The 18,253-nt window shown below is 36.0% G+C and overlaps 1 protein-coding gene across 1 annotated transcript in view; it reads right to left on the reverse strand.

Moving 5' to 3' along the window:
- The window catches only part of LOC113119342 (potassium voltage-gated channel subfamily KQT member 4), a 43,463-nt gene extending 32,017 nt beyond the window's left edge, over positions 1-11,446 (reverse strand). Inside the window, exon 1 of the mRNA XM_026288743.1 lies at positions 10,928-11,446. Within this exon, the coding sequence (XP_026144528.1) occupies positions 10,928-11,229 (302 nt within the window). The 5' untranslated portion in view covers positions 11,230-11,446. The remainder of the gene's footprint in view (positions 1-10,927) is intronic.
- Between the last annotated feature and the right edge of the window lie 6,807 nt (positions 11,447-18,253).

An 18,253-nucleotide genomic window follows, 5' to 3' on the forward strand; every position in this document is an offset into this window, starting at 1 on the left:
CAATCTTATGAAGGTATACAATCATTTTATATGATGAACAGATATAATTTAGACTTTTATTTAAATTTAAACATTTACTTTTGGGATAAACCACTCGATTTGAATGGATTCAATTTACAATGCCTTACTGACCTTTTTGGATTTTTTTTGTGACAATGGAGTTGAAGATCCAAATTCAAGGCTTTATTAAGTGCGTAGTCAGACAGGCTTGGTCAAACAATAGCAAAAAATGATACCCAAGGCAAGGCAAAAGTGTAATCCACTAAAAGACAGTGGTCAGGGCAGGCAGCAAACAATCAGAATCAAGGAAACAGTGCAGTGTCAAAATACAGGCAGGGCAAAACTAAGAAAACACAGGAAGAAACATGGAAACTAGTAATATGCTAAAGGCTAACAAACAATAATCAGTCCTGTGTGTGTCTGCAAGAGCATCTTTTATAGTCCTCCTGACTTGAAACAGGTGACAACAGATAATTGGTTCCTAGGCAGAAGGTATCTAGGAAATGGAGTCAGGGGTGGAGTGGCAAGGGCATGGGGTGGAGTGTCCCAGGCAAAAGCTTACAGGCACTCCAGCTGGTAATTGTAACACTGGTTACCTGGACTTTATATGGAGGGAGACACTCAGGTTTCAATTTGTAATCCCAAAGATTAACCAAGGCTTTATGGGTTCGGAAAAACTTGACAGCAGTGCAATTGATGACAGAATTATCTTACTATCTACTATCCATTATAAGTCAAAATAATATATATTTTTAAAAGGTACTTTTCAGATCACTTTTAAATAAATAGTGTGAGTGGTTATTATCTGTGCACATACACATGCACACCAGTACACTAACATGCACCTACATACAGATATAAGTTTAAAACTAAACTGTTTCATAGTTTCAATCTGCTGAGTGTGTATTTCAGACAATTTAAGTTAATGGTATTTTACCCATTAATAATACACATATAAAACCGCTGTGACGAACCCTCTTAGTTTGCAGAGTGTTATTAACTTTTACTTTGGATGGCAAACAATAATATGAATAATGTATAATGCCAATGCAAATGAGGAGTGGTTAACCTTAATTCCAACCCCAAAATAAATCCAGGACCACAACATAAACCTCACAACAATCAAAACATCAAATGACTGAAATTCACTGTTACAGTGTTTATGAAAGCAGGATCAAATGCTAGAAATGTCCGCCAGCTACTTACAAAAGACAATGTTCTAAATGCAGAAGTATTTGAAGCATCCCTATCATGCCTGAGTCTCTTGTGATGAACTTTGATGTCTGGGGTTGTGAAAACCACCTGAGTACAGTAAGATGGTTACATCCACTTAAAATAAGCCTCGGTCAAAGGCTTGCATCAGAATCTGAATCTAGCCTGGCAAAAATAACATTACATAAACAGAGATTACAGCAGATTAAAGGGGTATCAACACTGGTCTGGATCACGTTACACGGTATGACAGTTGTGCACTCTTGGGCCTTTGGTCTTTCCGTCTCTCTCTGTGCTTTCCAACACAGGTCACCATCAGATCTCCTTGTGAGGGGGTGTATTTGATTCAAAGATTCAGATGAAAAAAAAATTTTTTTTGATCACATGGTTGCTTTACTATTTACTCGCTCTAGGAAATCTGTTAAGCATGGCCGACTTTGTGAAAGCAGTGATTTGACTGGCAGCTATGCACTTGCTAGATTAACATGGCAATTAATCACTGTGATTCATTGGGAAAAAAAAATAACACTAACAAAGCGCAGAATACACACAATCTTAACCCTGAGTCAGCGTTTGTAAATTACACTGCGAACACTAGACTATCAGCTGGAAAACAGTCTAAGCTCCTGTTCGTCATTATCCTGGAAACTTAAAACCCGCTGTGCCTCATCCTGGGAGAGACAGGTAGTCCCGCGGGAAACATTTTTGCCCCGAAAGGAGAAATGAATACACCGCATCAGGACTTCTTCTCCAACGCTCTGTCACAAGGACGAACCACCACACCAAGCTATCTTTTACTGCAACTGCAATAATTTAACTTTATTTTCATCTTTAACATTATTTGAAAATGTACATATTAACATTTGGTGTAAAATGAACCAGTGATGGATATCAGCATGACGTCATATATTTGGATATGCATAAAGATGAATGAGATTTGAGTGTGAATAAAAACGTGGTGTTTTTAAAAAATGTGATTGACTTTGATTGTGTGGACAAGATCAGAATGAACTCTTATGTTTGAAAAAAAAAAATTGAAAGATTATGTGACACTGAAGACTGGAGTAATGGTTGCTGAAATTCCAGCTTTGCACCACAGGATCAAAATGCATTTTAAAGTGGACTTACAAATTCTACTATTTAACAACCCCCCTCCCCCTTTTTTATGTTTAATTTTTTTAAATCAAACATTAAAAACACTAAAAAGACCCAGTTTTTTTATTGTAATGTATGCATAAATTAAAATAATGTTTTTTTTAATAAAAATTATTAAACAAAATAATGAAAAATGAAAATTGTTTATCATTATTTCCTGTTACCTACTGTTTTAATATGACCCATTTAACTATACAGTCTTACCATAAGTGTTGCCATAAGAAATCTTATTTTAGTCTGTCAATCAACTTTAAAAAAGGATGGCATGTTGGCAGCTGCCATAGCATGGATACACAAAATAAAATAAAAAAACACCTCTCTCTCTCTCCACACACGTTCTTAACATTAGCACTGAATAACCTTCCTTGGTATAAATTTATCAGGAACCTGAGTAAAGCCGGTTGTGCCAGCTGGACGCTTTGCCATGTACAGAATGTGACAGGGTATTGAATGAGCCATCAGTTTAGTGTCAGCAGGCGCTGCCACAGGAGTGACTCTGTGAAATCTAGGGATGCAACATTCATCGAAGGAGGCTGGAGAACAAAACTCCCCATGCATGTTTGGACTTGACTGGAAATGGCAAACTTTCTCTCACATTTCCTGAATGTACAGTATATTGAATTACAGTGACCCACCAATCAAACATTTAAAGGCTTTGAGAGTGATTGTTGCATAATCACCTCCTCCATTCTAATAAAATCTAATTAGCTCGATGCTAATCAAATTTTTTGCCTAATTATTGTTTTTTTTTTCCAGGAAAAAAGGAGAGAGAAATAAGCACATCTTTCATAGGACCAGTAACCTTCAGCCTACTCTGTAAGTATTTCCTCTGAGAATGAGACATAATGAAGTCACTCAAAGCCTTAATAAACAACGTGAACTAATGCAGATAAAGAGAACACACCCACACACCTCATTTAACTCAATCTGCTGAGCAACAGCCTTCAGTCCTTGACTGAGAAAATAACGGCACCACTTTAATACAGGGCACCACCTTGTGAAAATTTTGAAGTTCAATGTTATGTAAAAACATAGCACAAAACAAAAAACAAACTTAAGAAAAAAAAATGAAACAAAAAACATGACAAAAATAAATCCAACTTATTAAAACAAACAAACATAAATAAAAGAACTAGATGAAACAAGTACCAAAAAATACAAATACAATAAATAAATAAAATAAAACAAACAATTAAATGGAAACAAAAATCTAAAAAAGAAATTATAATAAAATCAATAAACAAAATTACTACCAAAACAAACAAACAAAAAAAGTTATTTTGAATCGCCTTAGAAAAAGCTAATTGTATAAAACTACACAAAACTAGCTAATTTATTTCAAATAAAAAAAGATCTACTGTATATGTTTCATCCTGGAAGGACAGGGCTATCATATTGATACTTAAGTGAAGCCAAAGACCTGAGGCCACAGTCCACTCACAAGTACTTAACAATCCATTCTAAATGTGCCCTCAACTAGCACTTAGCAGAAAGGCTCAAAAGGCATTTCCTCTTCTTCCACCTAATTCACCTTATTACCACTATTCAAATGAGTGGATAGCCACTGAAGTGAGTAGTATGGGCATGAGAGGGCCATAGCTTGAGCAGAAATTAAAGGTGGTGTGGGAAAAAGAGATAATACCCTGCTGAAGCATATCGTGGAATGGAGAGTGATATATAAATATTGTTTTAATGGGGCATAATTTACACACTCCACTGACGCTAACCAATAAAAACAGGCTAATGGGAAACAAGCAACACTGCAGTCATTAGCAAAATAAATGAAAACGTTGAGCAGAAAGTTATATTCAATAAACAATTTTGGTACTGTAATGGATCACCACATGATTTTCAATATAAAATATAAAATATCCTGAAGGGAAATTTTCATATCTCCTGATTTGTTTAAAGGAACTATATGAAAGTTGCATCCATCTCAATCCTTAATCTATAAATATTGAGGAATGAAACATATTGTCTTAGCCCATATTGTAAAAATCTTAAATATGATCGATATTTATTCACTGGAATATATAAATACAGTGGTGCGAAAAAGAGTTTTACCCCTTCCTGTTTTTTTACTTTTTTTTTTTTTTTTTTGCATATGTGTCATACTTAAAAGATTCAGATTAAACTAATTTTAATATTGCACACAAGGATAACCTGAGTAAATACAAAATGCTGTTTTGAAATAAAGATTTCATTTATTAAGCGAAAAAAGCTGTCCAAACCTACCTGGCACTAAGTGAAAAAGTAATTGCCCCCTAAATCTAATAATTGGTTGTGCAACTCTTTGCAACAGCTGGCAACGAGTCTCACATCGCTGTGGAGGAATTTTGGCTCACTCTTCTTTGCAGAATTGTTTTAATTTAGCCACAGTGGAGGGTTTTTGAGCATGAATGGATTGTTCAAGATCATGCCACAGCATCTCAATCGAATTTAAGTCTGAACTTTGACTTGGCCACTCCAAAACCTTAATTTTGTTTTTCTTGTGCCATTCAGAGATGGACTTGCTGGTGTGTTTGGGATCATTGTCCTGCTGCAGAACCCAAGTGTATTTGAGCTTGAGGACAACAAACTGACGGCCGGACCTTCTCCTTCAGGACTTTTTGATCGAGTGAAGAATCCATGGTTCCATCAAATACGGAAAGTCATCCAGGTCCTTAAGACCAGACCATCACACTACCACCTGAATGTCTGACTTGATGCTCTTTTTATGAAATGCTGTGTTGGTTTTATCCCAGATGTAACAGGACACACACCTTCCAGTAAGTTCAACTTTTGTCTCATCAGTCCATATAATATTTGCCCAAAAGTCTTGGGGATAATCAAGATATTTGTGGGCAAATGTGAGACAAGCTTTTATTTTATTTTTGTTCAGCAGTGGATTTTGCCTGGGAACTCTCCCATGGATGCTGTTTTTGCCCAGTCTCTTTCTTATTCATGAAAACATGAACGTAATTCATTTATTCATTCAATTAAATAGGACGATTCGTTCAGGAACCGCTGTGTTGCTCGAAGACGCACAACAATTCTGCTGTCATTTTATAGGTAATATTTTATTAACTGTTGTATAAATCACTTTTAATCTTGTGATATTCTGGACAAACAGCACTCCTGTGATATTGCTCTCACTTATCATATGATATAAATATGAGACAAAAACACATACAGGGGCATTTTTTGCCCTGCATCATATTTGTCAACTATAAACTATATGAAATGTAAGATGACGTATAGGACTGGGGTCCGGCCCAGTGCATTACCTGTGTTAAAATATTTAAATTTTATTTTAAGTATATATATATATATATATATATATATATATATATATATATATATATATATATATATATGTGTGTGTGTGTGACAGGTGCTTCTCAATAAATTAGAATGTCGAGGAAAATTTCATTTATTTCACTCAACTCAAATTGTGAAACTCATGTATTAAGTAAATTCAATGCACACAGACTGAAGTAGTTTAAGTCTTTGGTTCTTTTAATTGTGATGATTTTGGTTCACATTTAACAAAAACCCACCAATTCACTATCCCAACCAATTAGAATATGATGACATTCCAATCAGCTAATCAACTCAAAACACCTGCAAAGGTTTCCTGAGCCTTCAAAATAGTCTCTGACAATCATTGACACCCTTCACAATGAGTGTGTCACAAAAATTATAATATTGAAGTCACAAAGAGAGTATTTTCAAAAACAAAACAAACAAAGAACTAAATGAAAATAAAACCAAACAGAAATTTTTTTTAACAAAAACAAAAAACAAAAAAACAAAAAATACAAAATATAATACACAATATATACAGCCACATTTTTTTAAATAAAATAAAATAAAAATAAAAAACGAAATAAAATAAAATACACAAATATATAATTAAATAAAAACAAACACAAAATAAATAAAACATTTCAAACCAAATCACACTAAAAAAGGCAACTCAAAGCTGGAAACACAGTTGAAGGTATCACTCAACACACTGCTTACTGGAAAAGTGTCTACTATAAAGCATATATATTAAATCATTGCCTTGTCATCCAGAGGTGGACAGAACCAAATATCTGTGGTTTGTCTGGGGCCTACTAATCTTTTTGCTAAAAATCTACTGTGCAAATCTGGCATCCTTCATGCTGCATATCCTAAAATGCTTGATGGTCAACAGCTAGACTTGACACGGTCATGGCCACCACAGAAGAAAAATCAATGACCTACCAGGATAAGAGGGTCCTATCCCCATTGGATTTATGATCGCTGCATAATTTCTTTAAAAGCACAAAAATGCATTATTGAGCAGCATAACAGCACTATGAGCACAAAAGCATTTCTTACACACGCAATTCAATCCTGCAAGTCTACATGTTTGTGCCGAGGGAGTGCAATTTTTATTATATATTTATTTTCTCAAACTGTACACCACTTTGAGGGACCGAGCACCAGTTCTGGACAAGCTGTTATTTCTGGCTGACTACTTTAAGTTGAAGAATGGGTAAAACTGCAAAACATACTGAATCCTAAAGGAGATAAAAATGCAGGGCTGTTCACTTTTCCCTCTAGTTCTCTAGCCTCCATATTTTCCTTCTCGTTTCGCTACGTCCATCTCTTTTGTGCTAAAGCAGCCAATACCAATGCATATTAAGCTGCAAAGCTGTTTCCATTAATCCAAAAGAAAAAAAAATAGAAAGAAAGAAATTAATTCATAAATAGGGAAGTCATTTAACAAAATGAGACCTCGTTTATTGCTTAATTTGTAGGGTGAGGTTGAAGCGTGACTCGGGGGCTGTTCGAGGGCTGAAGATGTTTTCCACTCAAATCACTGCTGTTCACCTCTTCAGTTTGAAAGTGTTTAACAACTCCTGGCACCGTTGCCCCCATTTACAGTCCAAGAACCTTTGTACAGCTCTGAAAGCCCTTGTGTTTGCTCAGGGCCTGTTAAAAACAGCATGCAATTTTCTATATGTGGTGCTGAGTAAAACGAATGCAACTAAAGGTCAGCTTCGGCCTACTGCATCCTAGGCATCCGCTCATGTACATTATGTATGTTCACCTTTGACCCCTATCTCTTACAAACGTCACGTCAACACTCTGATAGCTTGTAAGTTTAGCCTCCGACAAGACATCTTAATCTGGGATGAGTGCAGGGGTGATAGAAAAAGAATACTGTCCCATGCATAAACGTTTTACAGGCTACCAGCCATTTGTGTAGAACGTCTAGCAGTGTCAAAGGTTCCTCTCGTGTCCTAGCAATGACTCCGTGTCACAACCAAAGGAATTTGTGCCAGTATCAGCAGCAGGTGTCCTTTTCGTTTGCATGTAATGCTTAAAATGCTTTTTCACAGATGTAATCTGTTATTACCCACCCAAATCAATCAATATATATAATGTGTGTGTGTGTGTGTGTGTTAATAAGTGTAATCCAGCTGTTGGTTACAAAGATAACTCCATCCAAATTGTCCTTTACAGTGTTTCAACTTCATGGTCAAAATATTGACCATGTCATATCATTCCCTATTATTTAATTTTGAAGGCATGTTTAAAAAAAATCATCTAACTGCTGGATTTTAGATAAAGAGTGTTCAGAATGAAAAGCATGTTTGAGAAGCTCTTCATGACAGTTTTGCAAAAAACAAGATACCATGAGAGAAACACATTGCCTCCAGCAGCCTAACAGGGCAGAGCTAATTAAGTGATTACATCCCTGCTTAATCGTGGTCTCAATTTAATTATCAATGTGCTACTTCATTTCCCTGAGCCATGCAGTATGGTTTTAATCTACAGTTAAAAGTTCCCATTATCACAGGGATATATTTGCAGGCTAATTCAGACATTTAAGAGACTCTGGCTGAAGTACACTATAGCAATTAACTGGAATTTGTCATAAAAGTGTATAGACACTAAATAATTAATCAGACAGCTACTTACATTGATGCCCATGTCATGATAGATGTTCTCGGATGGCACATTCAGAAACCAATGCCATACACTAACAGAATTTACATCACCCAAATGCCACATGGCCAGGTGTTAATAGAAACAGAGAATTAGACACTGAGAGTCTGAAACTTGAGAGCAATAACCTTGACAAGTCAGGTATAACTCTTCACTGTGTTTCATTCATTGTACAGAGAGCTTATGTATTATTATAAGAATGCTCATCTGCATTTTAACTGTGTTGCTCCAAAGTGTTCAGTTTCAAGAGCTCTTATGCAGATGTTCTGTGAGTGGCAAAATATTTTCCTAAATCTTTAAATTTGTCAATTAATCTGCCATAAATGCAAATGAAGTAACTACCAAAAGTAAGATGTTTTTGTATGTAATTTTTGAATATATTTATATATATATTTATATATGTGTGTGTGTGTGTGTGTGTATATATATATATCCATGTATAAAGATCCATTTATATGATGAAAAATGTGAATAATGAGTAAAATATAATTCTGGAAAATATTTACTTTCCATTAGGTAGAGAAAGCAAATGTCCACTGTACTGAGTACTATTTGACGTATAAACCCAGTTTAATAAAATAATTATCAATCCCATGATTTCATACAAATCATGATCTGCTAAAAATGTAGTATATTTACAAAATATATTACAGTGAACTTATTTAGAACTTATATTATAAATATATGCGTGTATGTGCTATTAGTAAGTATGAGTGTGCGGGTGAGAGAGGGAAAGAGTGAAAGAGAGAGGAGGAAGAGAGAGAGAGTGCTCAACATAGATGGTGTAAACAAATAGTGGCAGTGGCTTAGAGACCGCTATACTTGTTTAAATTACACCGGCGTGAAACACGCCAGATCAGACATCTTCTCTTCATGGACAAAAGGAAGGCTCTTTTAGCAGGCTGACCAAAAGTGATTTACCATTGAATAAAGGTACTTCACGTAACACTTACACTTACAGAAACAGTTACTGAGACTAGATTTAGTATTGAAACTTTAGTGACTTTCTGACTCACACTTCACATACTTTACATTTAAAAACGGCTATCAAAAAAGAGTTACTAGATGTTAAAATGTCTGTACATTTTTACCAGTGTTAATTTTTTTATTTATTGTATTAAAGTCAACTTTATAAGTATAAAATACAAACAGATGAGATCAAATCTATAATTTTATTTTTAAAAATACAGAAACATCTCACAAATGATCTTATAAAGCTTTTTCTTTTTTTTCTTCTGTGAACCCCCTGGTCTCGTTTTAGGAAAATCACATTCTGTCTGGCTCCACTCTGATATCCAACACCCCCTTTCCACGTGCTAATCACGGTGGATAAAATCAAGTCCCACCCTACATTTTTTGTCATTGAATATCCTGTTTCACTTAGAAGTATGTCATGTTACAGTAGTAAAAGTGTAAATATATATATATATTGGCACCAAATCACGTTGACTTTAAAGTACAAAAAGATGAATACTGTCATTTACACCCCACACTTGTTCAAATAATCCAAATATACATAATTTTAAATCAAACTTGAATTGTTCACCCTGAAGCTGTGTGGTTACAAGTTGTTTTGGAATTTGCAATTAGCAATTAAAACTAAAAGCACTCATTAGAAAAATCTGTGAATTAATTCTGTGTTGTGGTTTTGAGTGAGGGAGATGAATGACAGGAGGAGGTATTAAAGACTCTGATAAGCTCCCTTCTGCTCTCAAACTGTAAAAGAATGGAAGCGATGTCTATCTCCGCTTTAATGGCTCACTTATGGGTTTAAAGCTCATTCAGAGGATAAAAACCACCAAAAAGGTCCTTCTTAAGAAAAATCACAAAACAGCTTTCAAGAAATAAATATATTAGAATGTTCAACAAGACATCAAACACCTGCCTCCTTTGCACAGGGCTAAAACTACAGTCATAGTCAAAGACATCCATAAATGACCTCTGACGTGCCTGCCTGCAGGGAACAACTTTTGACCAGTCAAACACAAATGATATAGTGGATTATTTTAGAATAGGGACCATACAGGACTCTCAACCAAAGAGAAGTGGGCTAATAACTAACTTTGAATAAACAAATGTCGAAGTTAGCATGGTGGAGCACTTGCTCTACATCTCTTACTAAATATTCGGCCCTTTAAGTGGGCAAGACAATGAGCAACAATGAATAAAACATTTAATAATGTGCTGTATTAGAGCATCCCAAGGCATTTTATAATTTCAACCAAGTTAAAGCCATATACAATGCATCTGTAAATGTCAAACAGGTGCTCTCCTTTTCAAGAAAACTTGATTTGTTAAAAGAACGCAGCATGGGAATTTAATCCAATTCTGAGAGATGAAAATCAATCTTGGCTGATGCTTAAATTATATTGTCTATTGAAAGGGTCACCTAATAGGAAGATGTCTCAACTCAGCTTGTTCAGAATTAGAGACTACCACAACGAGTGCATGGCCGGTGGGCCATTTGTGTCAGCAAATTACGTTGCACTCATTAACTGTTTCTCTGAGGTCATTTATCAAAACACTTCTTGCTTAGCTTAAGATTTTGTAAAACAAAAACTGAATGCGAAACAAAAAAAAATTGTGGGTGACTTACATGAAGGCATGGTAGATGAACGCCCATCCTCTGGGTCTCTCCAGCACGTTGTACAGGTAGTTCTGTAACTTTCTGTAGCGTTTGCTGGAGGCAGAAGGGGTCGCCCTCGGGCCCGGTGGCACCGGCAGTGGGGTGCCCAGTAAGCCGGTGCGGTGAGACAGGTGTCCACGCTCTGGGGTCGACGGCTCACTTCTTTCAGTGTGAACAGCTGTGAGAGCCACAAACTCAACCCGCCTGTCATCATTGGGTGCAGGGGGGGCCAGCATCCTAATCCCTCCGTTATTTGAAGGGCTACCCAACATTTTAGTGTTGACACAAGCAAACTAGTGCACCATTTACAGTGGAGATTAAACGATATTGATTTTAAATGATTATTTTATTTGTTTAAGTGTCTTACAGCTGAGTCGCAGAACTGTTCTTTTTATTTGAAAATTTGAACACATTGATATATAATGATCTTACTACACTAAAAATACATTATTTTAAATAATAATATAATTAATAATAATTCATACTGTGATTTTGTATTATTATTAACAATAATAGACTTCCTTAAATTTAGTTGCAAAGATCACCATTTAAATTAAAATTCAAACTTAATCTTGACAAACAAAATATATGGACACTTCAATTAAGAATGAATATCTGTAACATACTAATTTGAATAATTTATGCAAATAACCATAAAAAATAAGGCTATTTTAGAGACCTACTGGAATTTATCGGTGGGCTTAACCGATATGGCTCCTTGCGACTGATAACTGATTAAGTAGAACTGATTACACCGAGGAAAAAAAAAAAAAAGATCTCTAATAGCATATACAGTAAAACTCACTCTATCAATCACTTTAGAACAAAAAAAATAGAATATAAGGTACATTTAAGTCAATTACTAATTAAACTTAAAGACATGTAATCCCTTTAAAACAACCTGAAAGTGAATAGGCAAAACGTGGCTTACTCAGGTGAAATAGTTGAAAAGCCTCGAGCGCATCTACATGTTATAACTGTTATTTTAAGGTAACTATCCCTAATAACAATGACACGTTCATTAAAGCCCTGATTCCACATTGATATGAATATTTCAGCTCCGTTTTCATCTTAAATCATAACTGGACAATGAGCACTTCATGTTGAGACGCTAACGTGCGAATTAATTACTCAAAAGTTTTGGAATACATCCAGCAGCACAAAAAAAAGTAGCCCAAAGCATCCCATAATTCAAGTTTTCCTGTCTAAGCACACAGCAAAAAATGTTTAGAAGTAAACGACATGCCCGGTTTTCCATCTCCGGAGCGCGATGCTCATTCCGCTTCTTTGGGGGGGAGCGGAGCCGGTCCGTGAGAGATGAATTCAAAGCCGTGACCGTAGTTCGGTAATTTCAAGACTGTCCCAAAAGTCCGTGACATATCATAGTCAAAGAGACGCTCAGCGGTGTAGACGGAGAGAGTGCGTAACCGGCACGTGCTGCGCGCGGCGCGCTGTTGATGAAAGTGAGAGCAGGATAGATGCGAGGAGAGGGAGGGATGACTGGCACCGCCACCAAATTTAGATGAACGGATTATGTTTTCTGTTTTCTCTCAGTACCAGTCACATCTTTTCCGAGATATCCACTGAGGTGTTCGGCGCGACTAATGTAGATGCTACGCCGGGGTTTGGCTAACAGACATGCTTTAACAACGATTAAGCGCGTGACCCTTGTGCAAACGCTCCCTCAGTGAGTCAACTGTCAAAACAGAGGTGCTTTACACAGCGTGCGTATTGTGGCGGTTTGGGGAGCTCTGGCTCCTCTAATAAAGTCTCGAACATTCTAAAAGAATTTAACAAACATTTGAAATAAGACTCACTGTACCAAAAGTCAGTCATGGCACGTAAAGCTGAGGAGGTAAATACTTTTCCTACGATATTTCGGATTTATGAAATGAATTCCTAACACAAAATAAAAACTTTTGTTTAAAAGGTCTAAATATTTAGGCTACCTTACTAACTGTGACGCCAAATGACAGATTTCGAAATAAAAATATACCCCCGCTGTAACTGACAAACTGTGCAAACATCAAAGATTTATACAAGTGCATGCTGGATCAATGTACTTCTGTGGAAACATGCACTCAGTCGTATGGAGAGAATCAATCAAAAGGCCATCTTGTTGATGTCAAGGCCAAGATTAACCCTTTTGAACAGGTGCTGGGGATTGTGCTGTACAGTATTCTAAGCTCTGGACATGTGCTTCAGTAAATGCCAATATTGTTTGCATGTGTCACCTAACCATGAGGACAAAAGTAAAATAAGAATAGTAATAGTCTCTCATCACTGTTATACTGCAGTAAACTATGGTTATAAAAGTTAGAGAATTAATGCCTAAGTTATGTGTGTGTTGATGGCTGATGATGGAGCGAAGAAAAGGGACATCAACAATCAATACCTTGCATTTAGTTTATGTAATTTTATGCAGACCGTCCTAATGGCTTCGGCTGCTGCTGCTTTAGAGCAATTGTGGAATGCATTAGTCCTTTGCCTCTTAAGCCTTATGCTTTATTTCCTGCATGCACTCTTGTGCAAGTTTGCAACATTCTTTTATAGTGGACCCCTTGTTTTTGTTTCGAAACTTAATGACATTTCAGTGCACATTCATTTACCAGTTATTTTTAAAGCTTTGGAATGAAATGTTTTGTGCAAATGAGCGAGGGTGAAAAAATGAAACGCTATTCATTTGTTTAACTTTTAAATGCATCCACCCATTTAGTCAGGAAAGAAGTGTGAAAGTTTAAAAGTGTAAAAGTTTACAAAGATACTTGTGGCTCAGACATTTCTAAAAATGTTTTGGGTTACTTTCCAATTCAGGTGAAATTTTCAAAAGGGGAAAAGCTGGTCTGGACACACTTAGCACACCTTAGCATTCCTGCAGCTCTAACAGTAGAATATGGCATCAGCAATGCCAAAGTCATGGGTTCGATTCCAAAGGAATGATCAAACTGACAACGTGTACACCCTAAATGCAATGTAATTTGTCAAATGCATAAATGTAAAAGTAATTATATCCTTAAAACTTTAAATAATAAGTAAATAAACAATAATAGCAATTAAAATCAATCAATCAATGCAGATATGATTGGTTAATTATTTTCATGTAATATTAGTCAACATTAAACATGGAGTTTCTATATACTTCTCTTGAACATAAGACATCTGCAAGATGCATGACAAGACCGAGCTTGGTTTTACTTAATCGCATAACATTTCCTAAAATTGTAGACTGTGTAGTCCTTATTCAAGTGTAGGTGATCCATAGCAACCTCAGGATTAACTTCAAACGTTTCACAAGAGAGAATAAATCATGGTCCACCTACTCATAAATGAGCCCCCTCTTAACGCCAGCAATCAAAATGAAAAGCGACTGATACAAGTCCCAAACCTCTATCCCAGAATTCTGATGACACACGGCAGCTGGGCAAGGTCAGTGGGCACAGGAGAAATGCTCACGATTCTTTTGAGGGCCAAATGTCAATGCTGAGACAAATCTACTGAAAGACATAAACACCTTCTCGCTTTCCTTTGGCACATGGGTGCAAATAGACAACAAATGTGATGAGGGAATATGGGAAAACTTACGAGCTCTTTACACATAAATACTCACACTCACAGGACACATTCACTCACGTCCTAGAAAGCACTGTGTTATCCAAAACTGAATGCCCACAGAGGGACATTAGGAGAATTTAAAAATACACACACATCAGCAGGACTGGTAAGACCTCAGGCCCTCACTTCCGCTGTGCTCTGTAGAACACGGGTGCTCAGCAATGTTTCCCACACCAAAAATATTGTTTGGTTTATTAAATTGTTTCTTCTTCATTGACTTCATCAATACCTTCTTTTTTACAGTCAACGTAAAAAAAACAGATGTTCTACAATTGGTCTTGTAGATGTCAGGTAAGGTTAATTGCAGTCATATGAGTTTGTGCAATTGCATTTGTGTGATCTGCTTGTACCCCACTGATGCTAGGTGCTTAGACACATTTTCATATGCTTTACTATTACTATTTTGGTCCCACTTTATATTAGGTGGCCTTAACTACTATGTACTTACATAAAAAATAAGTACAATGTACTTATTGTGCTCATATTGTATTGTAAAACACTTTTGCTGCTATTGAGGTGGGATAGGGGTAAGGTTAGGGAGAGGGTTGGAGGTATGGGTAAGTTTAAGGGTGGGTTAAGGTGTAAAGTATGGGTCAACCGTGTAATTATAAATGTAATTACAGAAATTAAATACAGATGTAATTACATGTAGTTTTTTTTTAAATATAAATACATTGTAAAAACGTATGTACACAATAAGTACATTGTACTAAATTATTAATTAAAATGTAAGTACATAGTAGTTAAGGTCACTTAATATAAAGTGGGTCCACTATTTTTTTTAAATCACCCATTCCCATAGTTACACGAGTATGTATGGTAACACAAAATAAACAGTGCCAGATAAAAAAAAAAAAAAAAGATATCTATAATGTATGGCAAATGACCACTTCGCAGCACTTAGACCTCGGCGCAGTAATATTATCAGTCCTGAAAAATCGCCACTGTTTATTTGTGCCACCATACTTACTCGTGTAACTACTCATATTACCGTCTTTACATAGGGAAAACATGAAGTGTTTGGTGGCTTCTAAATTCATCCCTGTTTAGATCCTAAGAAATTAATGGTGCTAAGCTACACACGCGCTACAGCGATTAAGTGCACACACTGAGAAGGGAGAGGTACATATCAACTCGTCTAAGCTGAGGGAAGAACATAGTGAAATATGGAAAAATGATGGCGTTTTCCTTTAAAAGCCTCCTTCCTCCTACCACTAGTAAACCGCAATGCACTTTATTAACTGCTTTGCAATGAAGCAGGAACCCAAAAATAATAACAAGAAGTTCAAGAACAGTTCAGAGCCATAAAAAAAAAACATGACATAAGGCAAAAACAGCCCAAAACAAATTCAGCTCAGAACAAAACCAAGCTGTTTTAAAACAATACTAGAGCAAAGACAAGACGTGAGAACTTTTACAAGCAGATGGGAAACAAGCTCAAAAGACACATACACAAAGACTAAACAGGACTAATGAACAGCAACCAATAACAAGACAAGACTAAAGAATAAATCAATAGAAGAGGAAGAGGACATTTTAACAATGGCTGAATTCGGAATAGCATATTATCGTATATTTCAGAATATTAAGATAAATAGAAAAAGTATGCTATTCCTTATTCAGCTAGTGACTGGAAAAAGGAAGATACAAAATAATGAAATTAAACATAATGATACAAAATCCTAAAAACTTTGCAGAACCAATTATGTGGAATTTAAGATTATTCGGATTGTGACTAGACAATTACTTTTTACATAAATTATTTATACATCAAATTATACTCTGGGTCAGACAAGCACAAAACAAACACAGTTTGTGCAGTCTGTTGCTTGACTAGAACCTGTCTCTCTTAAACCAACTTCCAGATCCATTACTTCCTTTTCCAAAATGATGTCATGACTCATGTGCTGCCCAGAGGCTGGAACAGAAGCATGGTTGTATCTTCTGCTGAGCAGGACTAGCTGGTGTGGTTCCAGTACCTTGAATGAAAGAGACCTTTTGAAGGACCTGTGAGGGCAGAGACACCTTCCTCCCACCCAAATACAAGGCCTTTTTGTGTCTAAACTCCTTGACCTAGCATAGAGCACATCTGTAAGGCAGTGTCCACCAAAGAGTTTTTTTTCCTGAGGCTAGCATATTTTTGAAATGTGCGTTTTTTACGGACTACAACAATATTAACATGAAAAATGCTTGGAGTAACATTTCATTACACATAAGAGCTCTCAAGCACTCACAACTGGGCGTTGTCAAAAAAGTACCTGGCTTAAAATGTTTTGGTGGACACACAAGCTAAGTTTAAAATGTCCTTATATCACCCACCTCATGGTTAAAACATCGATTGCATGTACAGAATATCACAGGAGAAGGAGTTTGCTTTCCAGTTCCTGCCCACTTTTGTCACCTCAATCCCCCAAACATTAAGGCACCTGAACAGCGCAGGATTCGAGCTTGTCCATAAGAGTCTGGGCAAGGGTTGTGCAGCTCCAGGCTGTCTCTGAGATTACTGGTACAGACACTGGTGCAAATCGTAAGGAGCCAAATTCATAAAGCTTTGTCTCAAAATAAATGGGTCAGTCATTTACAAATTCCAAAATTGAACGGAGCACAAGGAACACATGGATTATCCTCAATATAACTATGATTCCAGTTCAGAGTCCAACAGTTTAATCCAACAGTTATTTTCTTTAGTTTACTGAAAATAAATGCACAAAGCTCTTAGACCAATACCTCTCGCTTTAAAATACAATGGTTTGCACATACACAGAGTAAGAAAATCCAGCATGTTGAAAAAAAATCATATATCAATATTATACTGGTTATCCACTAAAATACAAGATTTATTTTATTTATTTATGAGTATATATACTTGATATTATTAGATATTTAATCATGCATGCTTACCCTATTTTGCAATTATTAAATGTTCACTTAAATAGAATTGTTAAATATGTTTAGCAAATCTCAAAATTAATATCCACTTTTTACTGAAAATGTTTTGATGCCTAAATTCACTTGTAGAAGATAAAACAACTTATTCGATTTTTTTTAAATTAACAGACGAATTTGTATTGAATCAGTCATTTATGGGTTATACTTTGTAAAATCAACAAAATGCCCAAGTTATATTAAATACTAGTGACGTCTCTCTAGTGACATCTGCTCTAATAATGTTTGCATATGTACTGTTTGCATTTAAATAAGGTTTTATTATTATTTATTTATTATTATTATTTTGCTGTAAAGCTGTTATACAAATAAATTTAGGGTTAGGTTTATTCAAATTACTTGAATAACCTTTCAAGGTAGACCAAGCAGTACTAAATCAGTATGAGAGCTCAGTAACTGAGGGTCACGTAATGGAATTTAGAACCACATCCAGAGTTGAATCCTGATCCAGTGGGTTTCCCCTTTGATATGATGAGGTGTCTAAACTATCAACACAACGGCTGTGCCAAGCAAACAGCTAAAAGTGCTTTCTCAATGACAACAATGGGCTGGCACAAGGTGACTGGCTACAATAATAAATATAGCTGCAAGCAGCAATTACGGGGCCAAGCACTCCAGTGGAAAGTTGAGTAGCCTAGCATGGAATGGAGCATCACACGAAGTGCAACAATGAGCAATTAAAGTAATTTTAGGATGATTGTATTTGAAATGCCTGAAAAATCATAAATACAACCACTA

This window comes from Carassius auratus, chromosome 19 (assembly GCF_003368295.1).
Source record: "Carassius auratus strain Wakin chromosome 19, ASM336829v1, whole genome shotgun sequence".
NCBI lineage: Eukaryota > Metazoa > Chordata > Actinopteri > Cypriniformes > Cyprinidae > Carassius > Carassius auratus.